Source organism: Neofelis nebulosa, chromosome 18, assembly GCF_028018385.1.
Source record: "Neofelis nebulosa isolate mNeoNeb1 chromosome 18, mNeoNeb1.pri, whole genome shotgun sequence".
Classification (NCBI taxonomy): Eukaryota; Metazoa; Chordata; class Mammalia; order Carnivora; family Felidae; genus Neofelis; species Neofelis nebulosa.
Window position 1 is genome coordinate 25483507 of NC_080799.1, and position 20221 is coordinate 25503727.

The 20221-nt window shown below is 49.2% G+C and overlaps 1 protein-coding gene across 5 annotated transcripts in view; it reads left to right on the forward strand.

Annotated features, from left to right (window-relative positions):
* ARHGAP17 (Rho GTPase activating protein 17) overlaps positions 1-19783 on the forward strand; it is a 160699-nt gene extending 140916 nt beyond the window's left edge. For 4 of the 5 annotated variants that reach the window (XM_058710337.1, XM_058710339.1, XM_058710341.1 and 1 more), the window contains exons 16-20: positions 1108-1264; positions 2984-3214; positions 5242-5411; positions 10885-11511; positions 18910-19783. In XM_058710337.1, coding sequence (XP_058566320.1) covers positions 1108-1264; positions 2984-3214; positions 5242-5411; positions 10885-11511; positions 18910-19040 — 1316 coding nt within the window. In that variant the 3' untranslated portion in view covers positions 19041-19783. The remainder of the gene's footprint in view (positions 1-1107; positions 1265-2983; positions 3215-5241; positions 5412-10884; positions 11512-18909) is intronic. The other variant, XM_058710340.1, reaches the window with a different exon arrangement.
* Positions 19784-20221: the final 438 nt, after the last annotated feature.

Consider the following 20221-nt stretch of genomic DNA (forward strand, 5'->3'; position numbering starts at 1 on the left):
GAAAGAGAGAGAGAACCAGCACAAATGAGGGAGGGCCAGAGAGAGAGAGAGAGAGAGAGAGAGAGAGAGAGAGAGAATCCCAAGCAGGCTCCACACCCAGCACCAAGCCCAACGTGGGGCTCAATCTCACGAACCACCAGCTCATGACCTGAGCCAAAATCGAGAGTGGGACACTTAACCGACAGAGCCACCCAGGTACCCCTTGGCAAACCATTCTTAAGAGGAGAGTGCAGGGGTTCCACTTGTGAAGCAATGAGGGCTGAGGGGCTGAAGAATGAGGCTCTCGTTGCAGAGGGAGTTTTAAAGCTCTGTGCCCCCATATGTTCTCTTGTCACACATGGGCAAACCTCATTTTATGGCGCTTTGCTTTATATATTTGCAGTCTCGATACTGCATTATTTTACAGACAAGGCTTGTGGTAACCCTGCATTGGGCATGTCTGTCGGTGCTGTTTTTCTGACAGCATTTGCTCATCTCGTGTCTCTGTCACATTATGGTAATTCTTGTGGTTTCAAATTTTCTCATTATATTTGTTGTAGTGATCTGTGATCAGTGATTACGACTCACTGAGAGCTCAGGTGATGGTTAGCATTTCTTAAGAATAAAATCGTTTTAAAAGACAAGTGAATTTATTTTGAGAGAAAGAGAAAGAAAGCAAGGTTGGGGGAGGGGCAGAGAGAGAGGGAGAAAGAGAGAATCCCAAGCAGGCTCCGTGCCGTCAGTGCAGAGCCCAATGCAGGACTTGAACCCGTGAACTGTGAGATCATGACCTGAGCTGAGATCAAGGGTTGGTCGCTTAACCGACTGAGCCACCCAAGCACCCTAACAATAAAGTACTTTCTATTTCAAGTACATACATTGTGTTTTTAGACATAATGCTATTACATGCTGAATAGATGACAGTATAGAGTAAACCTAACATTCATATGCTCTGGGAAACCAAAAAAGTCACTTGACTTGCTTCATTACGATACTCGCTTTATTGGGATATTCACTTTATCGTGATACTTGCTTTATCGCGATATTCGCCTTGTTGCAGTGGTCGGACGGCGCACCTGCAGCGTCTCCGAGGTGTGCCTGTACACTTGTTTCTTTCTCTTGTTGCAGAGGTGGAATTTAACGTCTCAGAAGCATTCGTGCCTCTCGTCACCCCAAATTCCAATCACTCATCTCACACTGGAAATGACTCTGACTCAGGGACCCTCGAGAGGAAACGACCTGCCAGCATGGCAGTAATGGAAGGGGACTTGGTGAAGAAGGAGAGGTGTGTGTTCAGAGCTGTTCACTCGCATCCAGCAGCAGATGTCATGTAGAAGGATGTTTGAACCCTCGGTATCTGGTCTGGCCTCAGCCGACCTGTCATGAGAGTGGCCCACTAACCACCCGTGATTGTTAGGTCCAGATATTTAAGGAATTTTGCTCTAGTTCATTCCAAACATTAATATGACTTACGTAAGACAGATGGGTAGCTTGTCTGCTAACATCCAGACCGTGTGCGTCCAGGCTTTCCTTGGTGGTCTGTGGGATGGCATCATACACGTGACAGAGCCACCCGAACGCACTTGGGGAAAAGAGAGAGGGCGGGGGAGAAAAGTTAAATATTGTGGACAGATGTCCAGGAGCGAGTGTGAGAATAACCCACCTCTCACAGTAAGTTGTGTGACTTGGTGTTTAAAGAGACCTATTTTGGATAGAACGTGGCCCTTCAGTGGAAGCCAACCACTGAATCTGATGTTCATCTGGAGAAACTTGAGTATTTCCAATTCTGGAAGAAAAAAAAGATGGTGGGTGGTATCAGATCTAGTGAGAGACCGTAGGTCTCCGTGCTGTGCTCCATGGGCGATTTTAGTGGGATTTTCAAAGGTTAGTAAGGCTCTTTGTGATTTGTGTCTTCAGAGGCCAGCCTGCTCAGTGTGTATGATGAAATAGCTCCATACTCACCAGTAAGGCCAAGTTAGGCCTGTTTGAGTAGCGTGCTGTTCTTGCACACGCGTAAGTAATAACATCACGGACGTGGTGTTACATTACAGCTAAACAGCAGGCTCCTATTTCGATCACCCGATCTTGTAGCGACCTATGATCTTTTTTTGTTTGATTTTGCTTCGTAGTGATTGTTTTTAATCCACGGTGAAGGCTCTCCTTCCCTACTCGGTCCCCCCGAAGCCCGTGTTTATTACGTGCCGAGACCTTACTTCTCTGCAGTCCCATTCACACATTTGGTCCTGCTGCACGATGACAAACTGTCCACCACGAAATGAGCCTTCATGGACTTTAGGTTACAAAATGCAGTGTTACGGGTCTGACTGGCATATAGTAAACGATTCTTGGTTACCCCCCAGGGTGGATTCTCCCCACCAGCTGACCCAGTAAACATGAGCTCAAGAAGCCATGCGCCTCGATTTTTCAAACTGAAGAGTTTGAAAGTTCACGCATCAAGTAAATCTTAAGCGAAAAGTGAATCTTCCTCCTCCCCACCCTCCAACTGCCATCTGCTTCCCAAAAGCAACTGTTCTTCCCAAGGTTACGGACCCTTTCAGATCTATTCTTTGCACACTCATGTACCAGTGTTTCTACATTTCGGCTCAAGAAGCAGGGTGGCGTCACAACCTTCCCACTCAGCTCCCACCTCATCCCCCAAACACACAGACTCGAGGTGGCCGTTGGGTGGCACGCAGATAGGCAGGCTAACGTGATGCCACTCACTCGAGACGAGGCCCGCCCGTTGGCTTGCAGCTGTTCACCCCCAGACTGAGAAAGGACACTGATTGGGACCGGGTCTGTCGGCTCGCTCAGGTTTAAAGCCCTGGTGAGCTGCTTGCCTTGGTAATAGGGATGGCCGCGAATCTGGTCCGCGCCGCTTCACTGCATGCTGGGCAACCGGGGGGCTGTCCACGCGTGTGGGTTTCAACACGCGTGGACCGATGGGCTTCTGTCTCAGTAGTCAGCTTGCATGGTGTGTTGACTGTTTCTTCTTTCTGTGTAGCTTTGGTGTGAAGCTTATGGACTTCCAGGCCCACCGGCGAGGTGGCACTCTAAATAGAAAGCACATAGCCCCAGCTTTCCAGCCGCCACTCCCGCCCACAGATGGCGGCACCTTGGCTCCTGCGGGCCCAGAGCCCCCTCCCCAGAGCTCTAGGGCTGAAAGCAGCACAGGGGGTGGGGCTGTCCCCTCCTCTGCGGGCATACTGGAGCAGGGGCCAAGCCTGGGCGACAGGTAAGGAGGCCGGCTTCTGCTGGGTGCCCGGTGCCCCAGCCTTCTCGCAGGGGCTGGCCTGTGGGCACGGCATCCAGGCCCACAGAATCACTCGGCAAAGAGTGAACCGGATTCGCCTTCACTCTTCTGGTTGGCAAAGGATGGGGAAAAAAAGACTGCAAATTGCTTGCTTCCTTTCCTGTTTTCCAAAAGAAGCAACATTTGTTTGCATTCTTTACCGTACTGCTTCGGTGCTGGAAGCCAATAGGTGGCTAGCAGTATTGTAAACCTCTTCTAGCTGTTGGATGTGCACTCGATGTCCATTGACCACTCGCTTGTTGCCATCTCGTGTGCTAACTGGTTAACACTTGAATGTAGCAAGTTACTTATAGTATCCTTGGCATTCATTCATTCATTCATTCACTCACCCACTCACCCACCCATCCTTCCACCCACCCATCCACCCGTCTGTCCGTCCGTCCATCCGTCCATCCATCCATCCATCCATCCATCCATCCATCCATCCAGACTTATTGAATAACTAACTGAGTACCGGACGCTGTACTAGATGCAGTTGGTGACTGAGACCCTCCCAACCCCTAGCGTTCAGTCTCGTAGGCAAATTGATAATGTGAGTACAAGGTAAAAAATATGATAAATTTTCTTAAAAGGCTCTTTTGTTGATTCCTTTAGATTAACCATCTGGAGTGGGGTACAAGTATACAGCAGCTTGAAAAAAGAGGACCTTTGAATTTGAGATTTCTGTTTAATGTGCATGAATTCATTTCTCCACACTGACCCAGGCAGATGACCACTGGAGGCCACTTCAAGTGGTATCTCAGGTGGTTCAGGACCAGAAGCTGCTGTAAAAGATGAGCCCCTCTGCAGAGCACGTGCTCAAATGTTTATCGTGGCCTTCTATAAAGCACTAAATAATCACATATTGAGTAAAACAGATGCACAGAACAAGGATAACCTGTTTCTGCATACATTGTGCGCAGAGACGAAGCTGCCTCGGGAGAGCTCCCTCACTTCCTGTCCTCTGCATGGGGAGGGAGTGCCTTGGGTGTGAAGCCAGCTGCTTACGAGAGCGGAATCTTGTTCGGTCGTCACACCTGAACTCTGACTCTCTGCGTCTTCCCGAATTCCTTTTTAGTCCGTGATTTGCACAAGTTCACGTTTTGGTGAAAAATAACTGAGGCTCCGTGTTGTCTCTTTAACCGCTGCTCCACACGTCTTTGTTTTGGCTTAAATTTTTTTCTTTGGGAAAAGTACTCGCAAACCCTCACATTTTCATGTACCTGTTAGCATTCAACCCATTCAATCAAGGCTTAAATACATTATTTAAGATAATAATCAGAATTCACTGCAGATGGACAAATAGAATGTCAGTCCTCGGTTTGCCTTTGTTTTCTATGCTGTGTAGACATTTTTGTGTGCACTTGGCTAGTGGCATTCACTGGTGACCCTGACAAAATGTAGCTGTCAGGTTTAGTGTAAGAGGGTCTGACCCGGGAACTAGCCCGAGTTCTGATCTCCATCTCCCCTGCTACTAACCAGCTCCGGACTTTGAGTGATCAAAGGGTTTCTCTTTCCTCAAGTCCAAACTATTGATAATAACCGAGTATTTTGTAATTTACAGCACTAGTATTTTGCCACAGCTTTTGCTTTGTTTTATACACTGTATGTGTCAAAATCTCATTAGTTTGAAGTCCAAAAGCCCTTTTGTGTTTTTCAGTATTGCCCAATCTTAAGTACAGGCAAACTAGAAATTTCTTGTTGGTTGCTATGAAATGGTCTCTATCATGATGTTCAAGGGGCAGAAGAGTGGAAAGACAGTCTGATGCAATGAATCTCATGAAATATTTAGTCCTGTGTGGCCCCAAACAAATACTAGCTTTGTAGACCCAGTGTGAACTGTTTCAAATTCCAGATCACCTCCTTGCCTGTGGAGGTGAGAACTCTGGTTGGGATCTGGTATTTTTAGCTTGCTTATTAGCTTTCTAGCTGGGACCGTCCGACATCTAATTTGACTTTGCTCCCCTTAGTCCGCCGAAACCCAAGGACTCTGCCCCTGCCCCCGCACCCACCCCGGGGAGAAGCAACAGTCAGATGGCCGCTGGCCCGAACCAGACCCAGACAGCGGCTGGCTCCCATCAGCTCTCGGTCGGCCCAGGGCACAATTCCGCCGGCCCCAGCCCGCACACTCTGCGCCGAGGTAAGTAGCCACCTTTACTCCTTCCCCTTAGGGACGGATGTGCAGACATCCTTGGGTTAGCGTGGGGATTCACTTGCAAGGCTTTCCGACAGATCATGGCCATGTCTGTTTATAAAAGGGCAAGCAGAAAAATCAGTCATTTTAAGAGCAAAGTCAGTGAAGAGAAATGAAATAATGGAGAGCAGAGAAACAGGCACTGCTGAGTATGTTTAAGCCACAAAGTCCAACAAACGAAGGTTGCTTCTCAGAAGCAGTGCTCTCAATTTTCCAGGAATCTGGCATGCCAAGCCCTCCCTCCGTTTTGAAAGCACCACAGCCTCCGTAGTAGCCAAGCTTTACGGGTCTGCAACCCTCAAGATGATGGTCAGGGCTTTCTGGGTCCTGACACTGACATGTGATCCAAATCATCCCCACCTATACCCCTGCAAGCCCTCCACCCGGCAGTTAGGGGGACTGTTTGAAAACACAGCAGGTTGTGTCATCTCTCGGTTGAAAGGCTCCAGCGGCTTCTGTGTAAACCTCCCCCGTGGGCCCTGTGTGGTTGGGCCTACCTTTGGGCCCCGCTCTTAACCACTGCTCTCTCTCACCAAGCTGCCAGCAGCGCTGGTCTGCTCTCTGTTCCTCGCCTGCACTGAGCTCGTTCCCTCTTTAGAGCATCCACATTCCATGTCTTCTCTTCCGGAACATTCTGACCCACATCTTCTCGTGGCTCTTTTGAAATTTTATTGGGATAAGAAGACCTACCGTGAGGTCTCCCCTCTTAAACTTCTAAGAGTACTACAGGCACACTGTGGTACGGCAGACCTCTGGAACTTACTCATCTGGTGTAACTGGAACTCTGTGTCTGTTAGTTAGCAGCCCTCCGTTACCCCTTCTGCAGCGCTCTCTCTCCAGCCCTTGGCAGCTGCCATTCCACTCTCCGATTCTGTGGGCTTGACTCTTCTAGATACTTCGTGCAGTCCTGTCTTTCTGTGACCGGCTTATTTCACCCAGGGTAATGTCCTCCAGGTTCATCCATGTTGTTGTGTATGGCAGGATTTCCTTCTTTTTTAAGGCTAAATAATATTCCAGTGCATGTATAGCCCACATTTTTGATCCAGTCATCCATCGATGGACATTTAGGCTGTTTCTACATCTTGACTATTGTGAATAGTGCTGCAGTGAACACAGGAGTGCAAGTATCTTTCTGAGACCCCGACTTCAGTTCTTTTGGCTAAGTACCCAGAGGTGGGTTTGCTGGATCATATGGTAATTCTATTTTTAATATTTTGAGGAGTCTGCTCACTTTTCCATAATGACGGTACCACTTGTATTCCCACCAACAGTGTATAAGGGTTCGATTTTCTCTACATCTTTGCCAGCACTTCTTTTGTGTTTTGTTTTTTTTTGTTTTTGTTTTTGTTTTTAATAATAGCCACTCTGACAGATATGAGGTGCCTCATTATGGTTTGGATTTCTTTTTCCCTGATGATGAATTTTATTCTTTTGCCTGTGGATGTCCACTTTTCCCCACACCGTCTGTTGAAGAGACCGTCCTTTCCCCTCTGTGTGTTTTTGGTGTCCTGTCAAAGACCAACTGTCTGCGCGTGGACTTATCTCTGGGCTCTCTGTTCTGTTCCACACGTGGTTCCTTTTTACCACTCAGGTCACAGCTCAGAAATCACCTCCTCCATGAGCCCTCCGCAATTACCCGCTCTGAACTGATGACCCCTCTCGTCCCTACCACTCACCAAGTCTTCCTCTGTCATAACACTGTCTTTCTTTCCAGGCATTTTTTTTCTTGATCTGAAATTTTTAAATTTGTCTTTTAACTTATTGCCAGTTTCCCCTAGTACCTCTTAGAAAGCTGGGATCTCACCCGTCCAGGGGGTGGCAGAGGCCTCAGGGACAGCTGGCTTCAGGAGAGTCAGCTACTCTCAGGTGGCCTGGTCAATGCTGGTCATGGGAGGGGCAATTGTGATAAATAATAAAAGCCCTCAGACTCAAAAGTTGAGCTGTAGCTATGCCTAAAGTCACACAGCTGGTTGGATCAAAGGCTGCTAGTTTAACCTTTCCTAACTGAATCCCTACAAATATAAAGTAGAAATTAAAATGCCTTCTTGAGGGGTATATTGTGGGAACGCCCATGAAAGCACCATCTTTATAAAGCGTAACATAAATGTTAGGTGGAATTTTTATAAATTACAGGCAGGGAGGGGCCCCTGGATGGCTCAGTCCATTAAGTGTCCGACTTTGGCTCAGGTCACGATCTCACAGTTCCTGAGTTTGAGCCCCGCATCAGGATCCTTGCTGACAGCTCAGAGGCTAGAGCCTGTTTCAGATCTGCGTCTCCCTCTCTCTTTTTCTGCCCCTCCCTGGCTCGCACTCTCTCTCTCCAAAAAAACTAAATAAGCATTAAAAAAATTTTTTTTAAATAAAAATAAATTACAGGCAGGGAGGCAAAGTCAGGTATATGCTGCCTGGTTACAGACCCACGTGGTCCTTTTTAAGGTGCTCCTCTCCCCTGAGGATCTTCGTCTGTACCCCAGCTTATCCTGGAGCGTAATTAGGTCTTCTCTTCCTGGATTCTGGGTGTAATCCTGCTTTTGGGTTGAGGCTCTCCTTATGGCCACATTAGGAGTCTTTCCTGCTTCCGTAAACCACAGACCTCCGGCTTCCTCACAGGATTAGTCTGAACCTTCTGCCCCTGCCTCAGCCTCCCCAAACCTTCATAGGTTTGTCCTATGGAAAGTCCACCTTTCTCCCATCTCCCCGGCACCCAGCTCTCCTGCTTCCTCTTCTGATTCCCTCTACACACTTTCCTGTCTGGAGTGGTCTTTTTTTTTTTTTTTTTTTTTTTAATTTATTTATTTAAAGTTTATTTATTGTGAGAGAGACAGAACAAGTGGGGTTGGGGCAGAGAGAGAGAGGGAAGAGAGAGAATCCCAAGCAGGCTTCATTCACACTGTCAGTGTGGAGCCCAATGCTGGGCTTGAGCCCATGAACTGTGAGATCATGACCTGAGCCGAAATCAAGAGTCTGACACTTAACCGGCTGAGCCACCCAGGCGCCACAGGAATAGTCTTTTATTTGATGTGAATTCATAATTAATATTGCTCAGAACAAAAAACTAGAACTTTTTCTTTTTTAAATGTTTATTTTTGAGAGAGAGCTAGTGGGGGAGGGGCAGAGAGAGAGGGAAACAGGATCCAAATAGGATCTGACAGGAGAGAGCCCAATGCGTGGCTCGAACTCACAAGCCTCACGGCTCATGACCTGAGCTGAAGTTGGACACTTAACCAACCGAGCCACCCAGTCGCCCCAGAACTTTTTTTTTTAAGTTGTTTATGGTAGCCAGAGTACAGCTAATATTCCAAAGGTTCCTTCCTTTGTCTGCTGGTTAGTTGTTTCTTTGGGAAAAGGTCTTCCAAGGTCTGGGGTCAAAAGTTCTAGGCCAGCAGAGCAAAGGAGACTTTATACCCTTTTCATTCCTTAATTCTGGGCCCTGTGAGCAGACAGCCAGGCTGTACAGGGAGAAGGAAAGGGATGAAGAGAGTCCAAGGAGTCCACAGAACATGGTTGTGAGGCTGTTCTGCCAGTTGCTAGCTGTGTGAGCTTTTGCAAATACTTGACCTCTCTGAGCCTCAGTTTTCTCCACCATCAAATGGGTGTAACAATGTCCATCTTGCAATGTGAGCTTATGAGACTCAACCGAGACAGTTTATGTAAGGGGCCGGCCTTGGTGCTGGTGATGTGTTGGGCAAATGAAACATTTCCTTAATTTCCCTATCCCTTTTTGGGAAGATGAGTAGAATCTCGGTACAATTTGAAAAATACTGGGGAGCGTGGATGGCTCAGTTGGTTAAGTATCTGACTCTTGATTTCAGCTCAAGTCATGATCTCACACACAGTTCATGGGTTCAAGCCCCGAGTCGGGCTCTGTGCTGATGGTTCAGAGCCTGCTTGGGATTCTCTGTCTCTGTCTCTGTCTCTCTGCCCCTCCCCCACTTGCACTTGTGCACGCGCTCTCTCTCAAAATAAATAAACTTTAAAAAAAAGAAAAATACTAAAGCCTCTCCACCCACCTCTCCCAGCCCAAAGCCCGGTCTCCAGACCCACTGTTGGTAGCAAATTCTACTCCCATGGCCCCTTAGTGACGCTGATCTCAGCTGATACCGGGAAGGTAGTGAAGTGCTTCAACTCTCCGTAGATATACCTAAGGCAGTTCCTCCAGATTTATTTATATTTATATCCAGAATATATCTGTTCATTCAAGTGATTCTGGAACTGGTAGAATTTCTGTCATTAAAAAAAAATCAAGCCGTCTTGAAGAAACTGGCTTAGGGCAAGGGGCCATGGTATGTTGTGTAGGCAGATCAGTCATGCTTGGCTGTTGCCCCCTCAGCTGTTCTCGCTTCTCCCCTTTTCTTACTGGGCCATCAGGCAACCAGGGAAGGGTTCTGACATGAGGGCAGCTCAGTGAGCTAAGAGCAGCGACTCTGTGTAGGGGGGCGGCCCCTTGACTGAGTTCTTTTCTTACTGGACTTTAAACTTTTTTTTTTAACACTTACTTATTTTTGAGAGAGAGACAGTGGTGGGGAGGGGAGAGAGAGGGAGACTCAGAATCCCAAGCAGGCTCCACACGGTCAGCACAGAGCCCAACACAGGGCTCGAACCCATGAACTATGAGATCATGACCTGACCCGAAGTCAGAAGCTCAACTGACTCTGCCACCAGGGGCCCCCTATTCTTACTGAACTTTTAAAACAACAGGTCATGGGGGGCCTGGCTGGCTCAGAGGAGCATGCGACTCTTGGTCGTGAGTTCAAGCCCCACATCGGGTGTAGAGATTACTAAAAAATCTTAAAAAATGCGAAATAAAACAACAGGTCTTTAAGGGTCTGTGTGTGTGTGTATGAGGTGCTTTTCTCTTTTTTTTTTTAATAGAAACTTATTGTTTGGGAACAGTTTTGGATCTGCAGGGAAGCTGCAGACAGTACTGGTTGCTCCTTTGTACCCGCACCCGCTTTCCCCCGCTGCTGACCTCTTAGGTCCCCGGGGTGCCCTCTCACAGCCGGGCAAGCAGCACCTGCAGCGTCACTGCTAAACAACTAGCCGCTCCCCCGGCGTTCACTCCCCGCCGCGGGGCCACGGCGCCCAGGAGACCGCGTCACACTGCGTCATCTCGTCTCCCGAGTCTCCCCTGGGCCGAGACGGTTTCTGACCTCCCGTGCGTTTCCCTGGCCTTGACCGCGTGGGGGAGTGCGGGTCAGGCATTTTGAAGGACGTCCTCCATCTGTGCACGCAGCTGGTTTTCTCTTGGTTGGACGGGGCCGGGGGCTTTGGGGGAGGACGACCGCCGAGGCGAAGTGTCCCCCCGACGGCGTCCTTCCGCGGGGGCGCACGGTACCCACGCGGGTTCGCCCGCGGAAGGTGACGTTGGCTCTCGCCGCCGTGCCCTTCTCACTGAAAGGCGTTCTCCTCCTTTGTGCAGCTGTTAAAAAACCTGCTCCTGCACCCCCGAAACCAGGAAACCCGCCTCCCGGCCACCCCGGGGGCCAGAGTTCTCCGGGAACGTCTCAGCATCCGCCCAGTCTGTCGCCAAAGCCAGCCGCCCGAAGCCCTTCTCCTCCCACTCAGCAGGCGGGCCAGGCCCCGGGCCAGCCGTGCGCCGCCCCGCAGCCCTCGGCGCCCCGGAGGTACTCCAGCAGCCTGCCTCCCATACAAGCCCCCAGCCACCCGCCGCCGCAGCCCCCCACGCAGGCCGCGCCGCCCCCGGGGCACACCAAACCCGGTGGCGGCCAGGGCCCGCCCGCCCCCACGGCACCGGCCGGCGAGCAGGGACTGGAGCAGCCACCTCACACCCCTCCCCAGACTCCGACGCCCCCCAGTACTCCGCCTTTAGGAAAACAGAACCCCGGCCCGCCCGCTTCGCAGACCGCGGCGGGGACTAACCCTGAGACTGCGCAGCCACACGCCGGAACCTTACCGAGACCGCGACCAGTACCAAAGCCCAGGAACCGGCCCAGCATGCCTCCGCCCCCACACCCCCCTGGCGCCCACTCCGCAGGGGACGGCACCCTCAGCAACGCAGCTCCCACTGCCTCCAAAATAGTAACGGGTAAGTGAGAAACTGCTCCCCGCCCGCGCTCCGTCGTCTCTGTCCCCTTCCTTTTAGGCCTGGGTTTACAGCAGGGGGCAGCCAGCCTTACCCACTGGCCACATCTGGCCCATAGCCAGCCCGTTTTTGTAAATGAAGTTTTACTGGGACACAGCGGGTCTAATTTGTCTACATATCATCTTGGGCCGCTTTTGTGCTAACATAACAGAGTTGTATAGTCAGAGATTATTAGGCTCGCAGAACCTAAAAATATTTAGTGCCTGGCCCTTGAAGTTAGCTGGCCACTGACTTATAGTTTCATTATGTGTCTAAGACCTCCTATGTTGACATTTTTCTAAGTGTAATGACCTAATCCATGTGGAAGGTACTGGACCACACGAGCATGAAATTCATTTCTTCCTCATTAGGATACTTATTTTCCTTCTAAAGGTAAAAATGTTAATAGTGAAGCATTTCAGGTATAACTTTAAAAAACAGGGTCTGTGCCACTTCGGATGCCCCAGGAAGGGAGATCTTGGGGGGGGGGGGGGGGGGATCACATCAGAGTGCCTCCGGGGCAGGGGGAGGGAAGGATTGACATTTTCCCGTAATCCCCATGGAAACCTGTTTCCGGTGGTGATGATGGTACAGATTTCAGCAGGCCACCTGACAGGGTGTTTTTAATAGGCAGTCGAAAACACGAGCATTTATTTAATTGTGATTTCTTTCCAAAATTCCACCCTAAGTGTTCTAATACACTATTTGATTTAACGGTGGGGTAGATGGGGGTTTTTTAAATGTGTTTTTTTTTTAAATGGCAGTTAGGAGCTTTGAATCACAACAGTTTAATTTTCCATTTTCTACGTGGGGCTAGTTTTAGAGACGAGGTGGGATATACCTCTGGGCTGTCCAGCTCTACTGCGTGACTTCTCTGCTGAAAATGAGCCAATGGTGTACCCCAAACTGGGGGTACTCCAGATGATGAGGGTTAACCCACTAGCCTTCTGATAACCTTTTTTCTCCCCCAGGAACATACTGCATAACTTGCACGTATTGTAAATGGTTAATAACGTATGATGACACTCCAGCTTTTATTTTTAAAAAACAAAGCCACATTGGTGTGTTTGTTTGTTTGTTTCCCAATAGATGCCCTTCCTAGTGCCCTCACAGGTGGGGAAGGTTCCCAGGACTAAGGTCTGTAACCCCCCCAGCAGCTCGCACCAAGCTCCATACGCTCCTGCTTAGTCGTGTTTTGCAAATGTGCTTTTGACCACGTGCTCAGGAGCAGCTACCGGACCCCCCTGCCGTCCATTCTGTAGCATGTGGACGTTACTTTTGTTCTTACCAAAAGCATTTTGAGCTGCAGTGCTCCAAATTCGAGGTAGCTGTCAGTAGATTGAGAACCCGATTTCAAGCCGCTCACCTAAGATGCTAGGATGCCTTCTTTCTTGTTGGTAAGCCTTTTGTAAGTGTCCTGCTCTTCTCGGTGACTTCCCTGTCGTTGGTTGGCTCATCACATCCAACCGAAGAGGACTCGGGTGCAGTCAGCACAGAACATTGTGTTCCTTGTGTCTTGAGCTTCAATTTGTAATTGTATATCTTAAGTGCAAGTTAACTGCATGGAGCTTCTTAATTTGATGTTTGAAATTCTCAGGACCAAACCAAACAAACAAACCGATCTTCTTCCAAAGATCCCACACTAAATTCCTTTGCGTTCTAGCACGCCTACATTTTGCTTTCTTAAACCATACGAGCTTTTCAAAAGGCACCGTTAGCCTCATCTGAGCCGGGTCCACATTTGGACGCCTTAGGGCTCTCGTCGTGCGTACCATTGCTCTAATCGGCTGATCTGAGCCTTAAACCCTTGGTGAGCTACTTCGCCAGCGTTCGCAGCCTTGGTCTGAGTAAGACTTTCTGTAGAAGCCAGAAAAGGAAATGAGTGAGGCCTTAAAGGCGTGGAGGAAGGCACGGGTATGATTCCACATCCTGACTCCTTATAACCCAGCAGTCTGGGGTTGCCCCACTGGGTATGGAAGTCGTGCACCAGAGTGACACAACTAAACCCTAATTAAGGCTGAGCCTTTTAACCCTTCATGACACCAGCATTTCACCCGCAGATCTCTCCTTTTACGTAGATAGGAAAACTACGAACTGGAATCACGTCTGTTCTTTAAAACCGTTCCCACCTCACATGTGTTTATTCCAGAAAACTATCTTATTGATCCGGTACAACACTGTAATGCTCTGTACTTTATCAGATCAGGGAAATTTTATATGAAAGTACTTTGCCTTAAGATATTACCTAAGTATTTAAAAATCTATGTTATGAATTCTCCTAAACTCAAGAAATCCCAGGCCACCACAATTATTTTTGTATTGCGGAAGTAACTTTTAATTGCCTAAAATCGCCTGGACTGCCATTGGGAGCACACAGAAAACCCCGTTTAGGATTCATGCATCCACTAGTATTGAGCAAGCTGCTATGATGAACCATTCTTGGGTATTTCAAGAAGAAAAACAATGTAACTTCCTTGGAAGGCCATCCTTTCTTATGGCATTATGTTTTCATGTGGAAAACCGTAGACAGTTTCCTAAAAACAGGTTATTTGCTTAGAGCATTTAATCCTAAAAAGTTGAATTACAGCCTGGGGATTAGGATAAACCCTTGGGGGAGATCGATGCCGCCAAGCAGATTTGACCGCCATCGTCTAGCGGCTCAGCACCAGCACAGGAGAACGGAGGGATTCTGATGTCCTCCGAAGCTCCTCTTTATTGTTACTGTAGAAAGCGCGCAAGCCTTTCAGCTTTGAAAGTTAAAGCGTTTGCATCTTGCTGTTTTTAAAGGAACAGATTTTAGCCAAGAGTGTTCTAATTGAAACATTTTATTAAATAATTTAGATGTATGACCTGCCATATTCAGTAAGAACTCAAATTGGAATATTTAATGGTAAGGAAAAGGCACCTGATTGGCCAAAGCTTTTGTGCTCCTTGATGATCGTTACTCGTGCGCTAACGCCTGTTACTAACCGGGCACCCTAACCCTGCCTGCTTGCATCCCTACTAACAGTGCATGTACTAAACGATGCTGGCTTCGTTCATGCTTGCTCTCGATCACTCTGAGTACTAAGTGTGTTCACAGACGTGTGTGACAGGTGGTCACAGGGCCGGCCTTGTGCCTTCTCTAATTTCTGTCCTTTTCTGTACCAGGCAGGCTTGAGGTGTAGTAGAAGGACTTTGTGGACTTGGGCCCGAATTCGAATTTCAGCTCTCTGTGTAACGTCAGGCAAAGGCACAGCCTGGCTGATCAGTTAGAGGGTGACATTTGTGAGAATTTTTGTTGAAGGAATTGAATCAGATAAAATAAGACGTCTTACAGTTCTCAGCATACACTGGGTCCTAAGTGAATGCTAGCGATCTGTGATCATGTTTATCTTGGAAAAAACAGATAATCAGAGTTATGTCCTACACTCATAGGTCAGTGCTTTAAGAATGCATATGCCCAGGGGCACCTGGGTGGCTCCGTAGGTGAAGCGTCCAACTTAGGCTCAGGTCGTGAGCTTGCAGTTTGTGAGTTCGAGCCCCACATCAGGCTTGCTGCGGTCAGCGCAGAGGCCGCTTCAGATCCTCTGTCCCCATCTCTCTCTGCCCTCCCCGACTTGTGCTCTCTCAAAAAAATAAATAAATAAAAATAAAAATAAAAAAACCCAGCCACAGGAGGGCACCCATATTTAGATTCTAATGCACCATTTGATTTTCCCAATAGCAGTTCTTTTGTGGGTTAAAAAGTGCTCAGGAGTAGAAGATATTTCTTACTATTTCATGATATTTCGGGAGCCTGAGAATACGTATCCCCAGGGCTGCCGTCCGCTGTGCGATGGTACGTCCTCTTGCTCTCGGGGCCGCCACTCAAAACTCAGCACTTTGCTGGTTCTCACAGTGTTGTGTTTTTTTTTTGTGTTTTTTTTTTTAAACTAACCTCTTTTTACATCCTGAAAGTAACACATTTTAAAAAATTAACCATAGGTATTAAAGAAAACTTGGAAACTAGAAATGATAAGCCACGCTGCTACAATTGAAGTAGTTCACTACTCATATTCTGGGTTTTTCTCTATTTTTTCTTTCCTAAAAGTCCAGGGTGTGTGTGATCATGGCTTTTGATCCTGTATTTTTCATTTTACCTTACATCATATGCCCCTTCCCATGTTACAATGTTTTTACAACCCATCTTCTCAATGACTGCATGATATGAAGCGGGTTTATTTTTGCTCATAGTTGGACATTTTTTTTTTTTTAATTTTTTTTTTTTTAAGTTTATTTTTGAGACAGAGACAGAGCATGAACGGGGGAGGGTCAGAGAGAGCGGGAGACACAGAATCGGAAGCAGGCTCCAGGCTCTGAGCCATCAGCCCAGAGCCCGACGCGGGGCTCGAACTCACAGACCGCGAGATCGTGACCTGAGCTGAAGTCGGACGCTTAACCGACTGAGCCACCCAGGCGCCCCTAATAGTTGGACATTTTTAAGTGGCTCCTGCTTCTCTTTGCAGGTTATTTTTAACAAATAGATACCAGAATCATGTCAAGGTGAATATCCTAGTGAGACTTGAGCAGAATCTCTCCTTTGTAAAAATAATAAAAAGTTGACGCAGAGTCTCTGACAGCCTGGAAAGTCTCCGACAGCCCTAGCGAGCCGCTGCGGGGCAGAAGGGAGTCATTCTCTCAGACAGATGGGTCAGGAGGCGGGGTAGGTCACCCCACAGTTGTGTCTGCAAAGTGTAATTCCAAGGCTGTGTTTGGAGTGGCCGGGAGAATACCCTTGGACTGTCTGGAGGGTCAACTGACAACCTAAAGCACGTGTTCACAATTGTTGACGTGATAAACCTTTAGGACCGTATCCTCAATCACATGGTGCCCGTTCTGGCCCCCCGGGAGCCCACATCCTTGATACAGATACTCAAAACAGGAAGGAACTCACTTAGATTTGTCCAAACCCCACATCAGGGGTGATGTTCTGCCTGAGTGGAAGGAGCATCCTGGGCATCTCTTTTTGTTTTTTGCTTTTTAATAAGACATCAGTCCTGTGAACTTAGCTCCGAGCTGTATGCTCAAAGACCAGCCCTTCTTAGAACGTATCTAATGAAAAATGATGCCTTATGTAAATTCGCAGCCAGAAAGTTTCAGAGGCATTTTTTTTTTAAAAAACAGAAAAGAGTTCCTGCGGGAATCTTTCTAAAATAACCTTTTCCTCATTTTTACTACAGTGAACCAGAGTGTTTAAGACTCATGCATTATCTCCTCAGATACCGTCTTCTCTGTCAGGACCCTCACCCGAGGACACGCAGACTCCTGTCGGGAGGAGGGAAGCGCTGTGTCAGTTAGACCCCACAGTCCAACTGGTGTGGCTCCGATCCTCTGAGGGGTTGAGTCTCTCCGAGTCCCCGTTTCTTACCTCCACGGTGGCATTGCTGCTGCCGTGGAGTTACCTCGTGTGGAGGTGTCAGCGAGTGCCATGATGACGTGTGTGCAACGCTTAGCACCGTATCTGGGAAACGGCACCCTCTCCATGGTGGCAGCCGTTGTGACAAAGAGGAGTCTCCTTCTGGAAGCTGGCTCTGCCCCCGTGCCTCTTTGTTGCGTGTAAACGTTACCTGTTGCATGTGAACGGATCTGCTGTCTTCTTTTTAAAAAATGGTTCATGTAAGAGAGAGAAGGGGGGCTGAGAAAGGGGGTACCAACCCTGCCAACCTCAGGCAAACCAGGCGCAGCAGGCAGGAGGCAGAGGGAACTTCCCTTAGGCTCCCCCACACGTTTTTTCCCTGGGTGTGGAGGTCGTGCGTGCTCATCAAAAATAGAGGAATTCTGGGAAGGACAAATCCAGGAATTCTTTATATGTGATGTAAAAAAAGAAAAAGAAAGGTAGTAAGTTTGTCCTCTGAGAAGGATCTGCGGCCCATCGGTGTTGGTTTGCACATGCACCCACCTGTTAACAAGTAGGAACCTACCCAGTGCGTACGGTGCCCGTGCATCACGCACCCCCACCGGGCGTGGCGGTTCGGCAGTCTCTGGTAGACTCTTTGAGCTAAAAAGAGACGCTGACTGGTTGCGCCATCTGTCTTGTCGGGTTAGGACAATGGTAAAGGGATTGAATTTGCAGTGCATTTCTGGTACGAGTCTTGTCTCTGAGACACGACTGCTCTGCCTGAGGCAGTAGGAGGGGAGGATTGGGAAGATGGCCGGGCTGGATGACTCTTCACCATCCATCCCTGCAGCTGGCCAGCCGTAAAACTGATGGAGCGTCAGCCATCATCCAGTCACTGTTCTAAGCATCAGGGAGGCACTGAACAAGACAACAAGTACAGGAAAAGCATCTCTTAAGCATAACGGGAAAACTCCCCAGCACACCCACCCCAGCCCGGCAGCGTGAAACCACAGCAGATCCGAACATCTCCCTTCTCTCCTGCAGCAGCCCTGACACCTCTCAGCAGGCTCTCACAATTCTCTAGAACACACACCTACTAGAGAGACAGAGGATTCTGTCTTGACGAGGGGCTGTCTCCCCCAGTCAACTGCCGGCTTCATTAAAGCCGTGTCTGGCTTGTCCACTGTTGTGCCCTCACGGGTGGGTGCTCAGTGAGCACTTGTTCCTGAGTGAGTGCATCTGAGACTCCCCGGCCTCATTAGGAGGAGGGCTGTGGTAGGTGACAATGTCTTTTGTGAGTTTAGGAGTGAGGGACCGACGGCTCGAGGATTGTGCGTTGCCCTCTTGCTAACGGAATTCTAGCCAACATAATAAGACAAGAAAAAGGAACTGGAGTATAAGTTAGGAAGACAAGAGAAAATACTTGTGGGATGTTGGCGATCCACCTCAGTGATTGGCAAGCAGTGGTTGTTGCCAGGGGACATTTGGAAGTGTCTGGAGACATCTTTGTCACCCTGGGGGAGAGGGGGCCGTTTGCCACGGCATCTAGGGCATCAAGGGCAGGGCTGCTGCCGTGCACCCTGCAGACAGCCCCACAAGCCAGAACGATCCAGCCCCGAATGTCACTGGTGGGAGGCTGGCGTAGCATTGCTAAGAGGAATAACCCCTCAGCCCCGGAGGAGGGGGCTGTCTCCAGTGAAGCACACCTGTCCCTACGGCCCAGATGTCGTGAGGGGAGTTCTGTTAGTGCGTCAGAGGGCTTGGTGAGAATGAGGTTTCCTCTCCTCAGTCAGAGCGAGCACGCGCTGCAAGGCTGCATCCGAGAGCTGCCCTGGGGTCTTGGAGGCTTGACCCCCGCTCCCAAGGGCTCATGGCGGCTCTAGCACGAGAAGGCGTGTGTGCATGGGCTGACTCGGACTTTCCGGCTCCCCTTCCTCTCGGAGCACCCCCGGGCGGCTTCGGCATTACCACGCGCTGATCCCGTGTCTCCTGTTTTTGTCCAGACACCAGTTCTAGAGTTTCAGAACCGCTTCGCAGCACCTTTCCTGACACGCATTCAGACTCCGCAAGCAGAGACGTGCCCGGGCGCATTCTGTTGGACATAGACAACGACACGGAAAGCACCGCCCTGTGAAGAAAGCCTCCCCCAGCCCGGCCCCCTCCACCCTGGTGCGTGGAGCAGGGGCAGGTGCGCAGTTACCCTTGCAGACCCAACAGCGAAGAGCTTCCAGTGAAGGGAAACGAAGGCCTGACGTGCAGGGCCTCGCCTCCCACAGCCCGAGGACAAGGTGGGGGCTGACACTTGAAGCCGAATGACCTGTGTCTTGAGGACGCTGGCTTTCTTTACCTGGGAAGGAAATCATGCCCAGAAACATTTCTAAAAGAAGGAAAAACGGAAAAAGACAAAAGAAAACGAAGTAGCTAGAATGGAAGGAGTATGCTCGCCGAGACGTGGGGAGGAAGCTTTGTCACTGCGCGGTTAGTGCAGGCCGTTCGGAATGAAGAAGCACCGCTTAACTATTTAATAAAATGCGTTCATTATGCAGATCACCCACTTCCTGCTCCTTGGACTTTGATTCTCACACCTTAAGAGGGAGGTACCTCTCCTTCAGAATCGCTGCAGAATCATTTTGTATGAAGTATGGTCTGTGCCTCCCCGAGCCCCCGAAAACCACGCGCATCGATGGTGACTGCTGGATCCGTCACCTCAGCAAACTGGATGTGACCTGTGCCTTGCCGGATTGCAGAATGTAGAAAGAAACGTACTGTTCTTTTTTTTTTTTTTTAAACAATGTAATTGCTACTTGATAAGGACCGAACAATATTCTAGTTTCATGTTTAATTTGAATTAAATATATTCTGTGGTTTATATGAAAACTTTATCATTCTTGGAAGCAAGACCGTGGACTGTGTGTATGCGTGTGTGTGCATGCTGTCTCTCACCCAAATAGAATTCGGATGAGACGTCGGGGGGTCTGACTGTGACCGTAGAAGCCTGAAGGAATGGAGAGCAAAGTCGCGGCAGTGACGCCAGCCCCCAGGTGCCCCAGAGACCTCCCGGACTGGCTGTCCCCCAGTGAGTGTTCCATGGTCGGGCTCTTCCTGTGCACTTACCGGTCCTGACTCCCTTCCCTGTCCAGCCAGAGACACAGAACAGTCGGCCCCGCAGACCCAGTGCGGGAGTCCCGAAGCCGCTCTTTTCCGGTGGCGGGAAGGCACTGCCCACCCAGGGTTGAAAACACTCGGGAGGAGCAGGTGGGGAAATGGAGCAGAGCGGGGCCCACAGGCTGGTTGCCTGTTCTGATGACAGCCGCT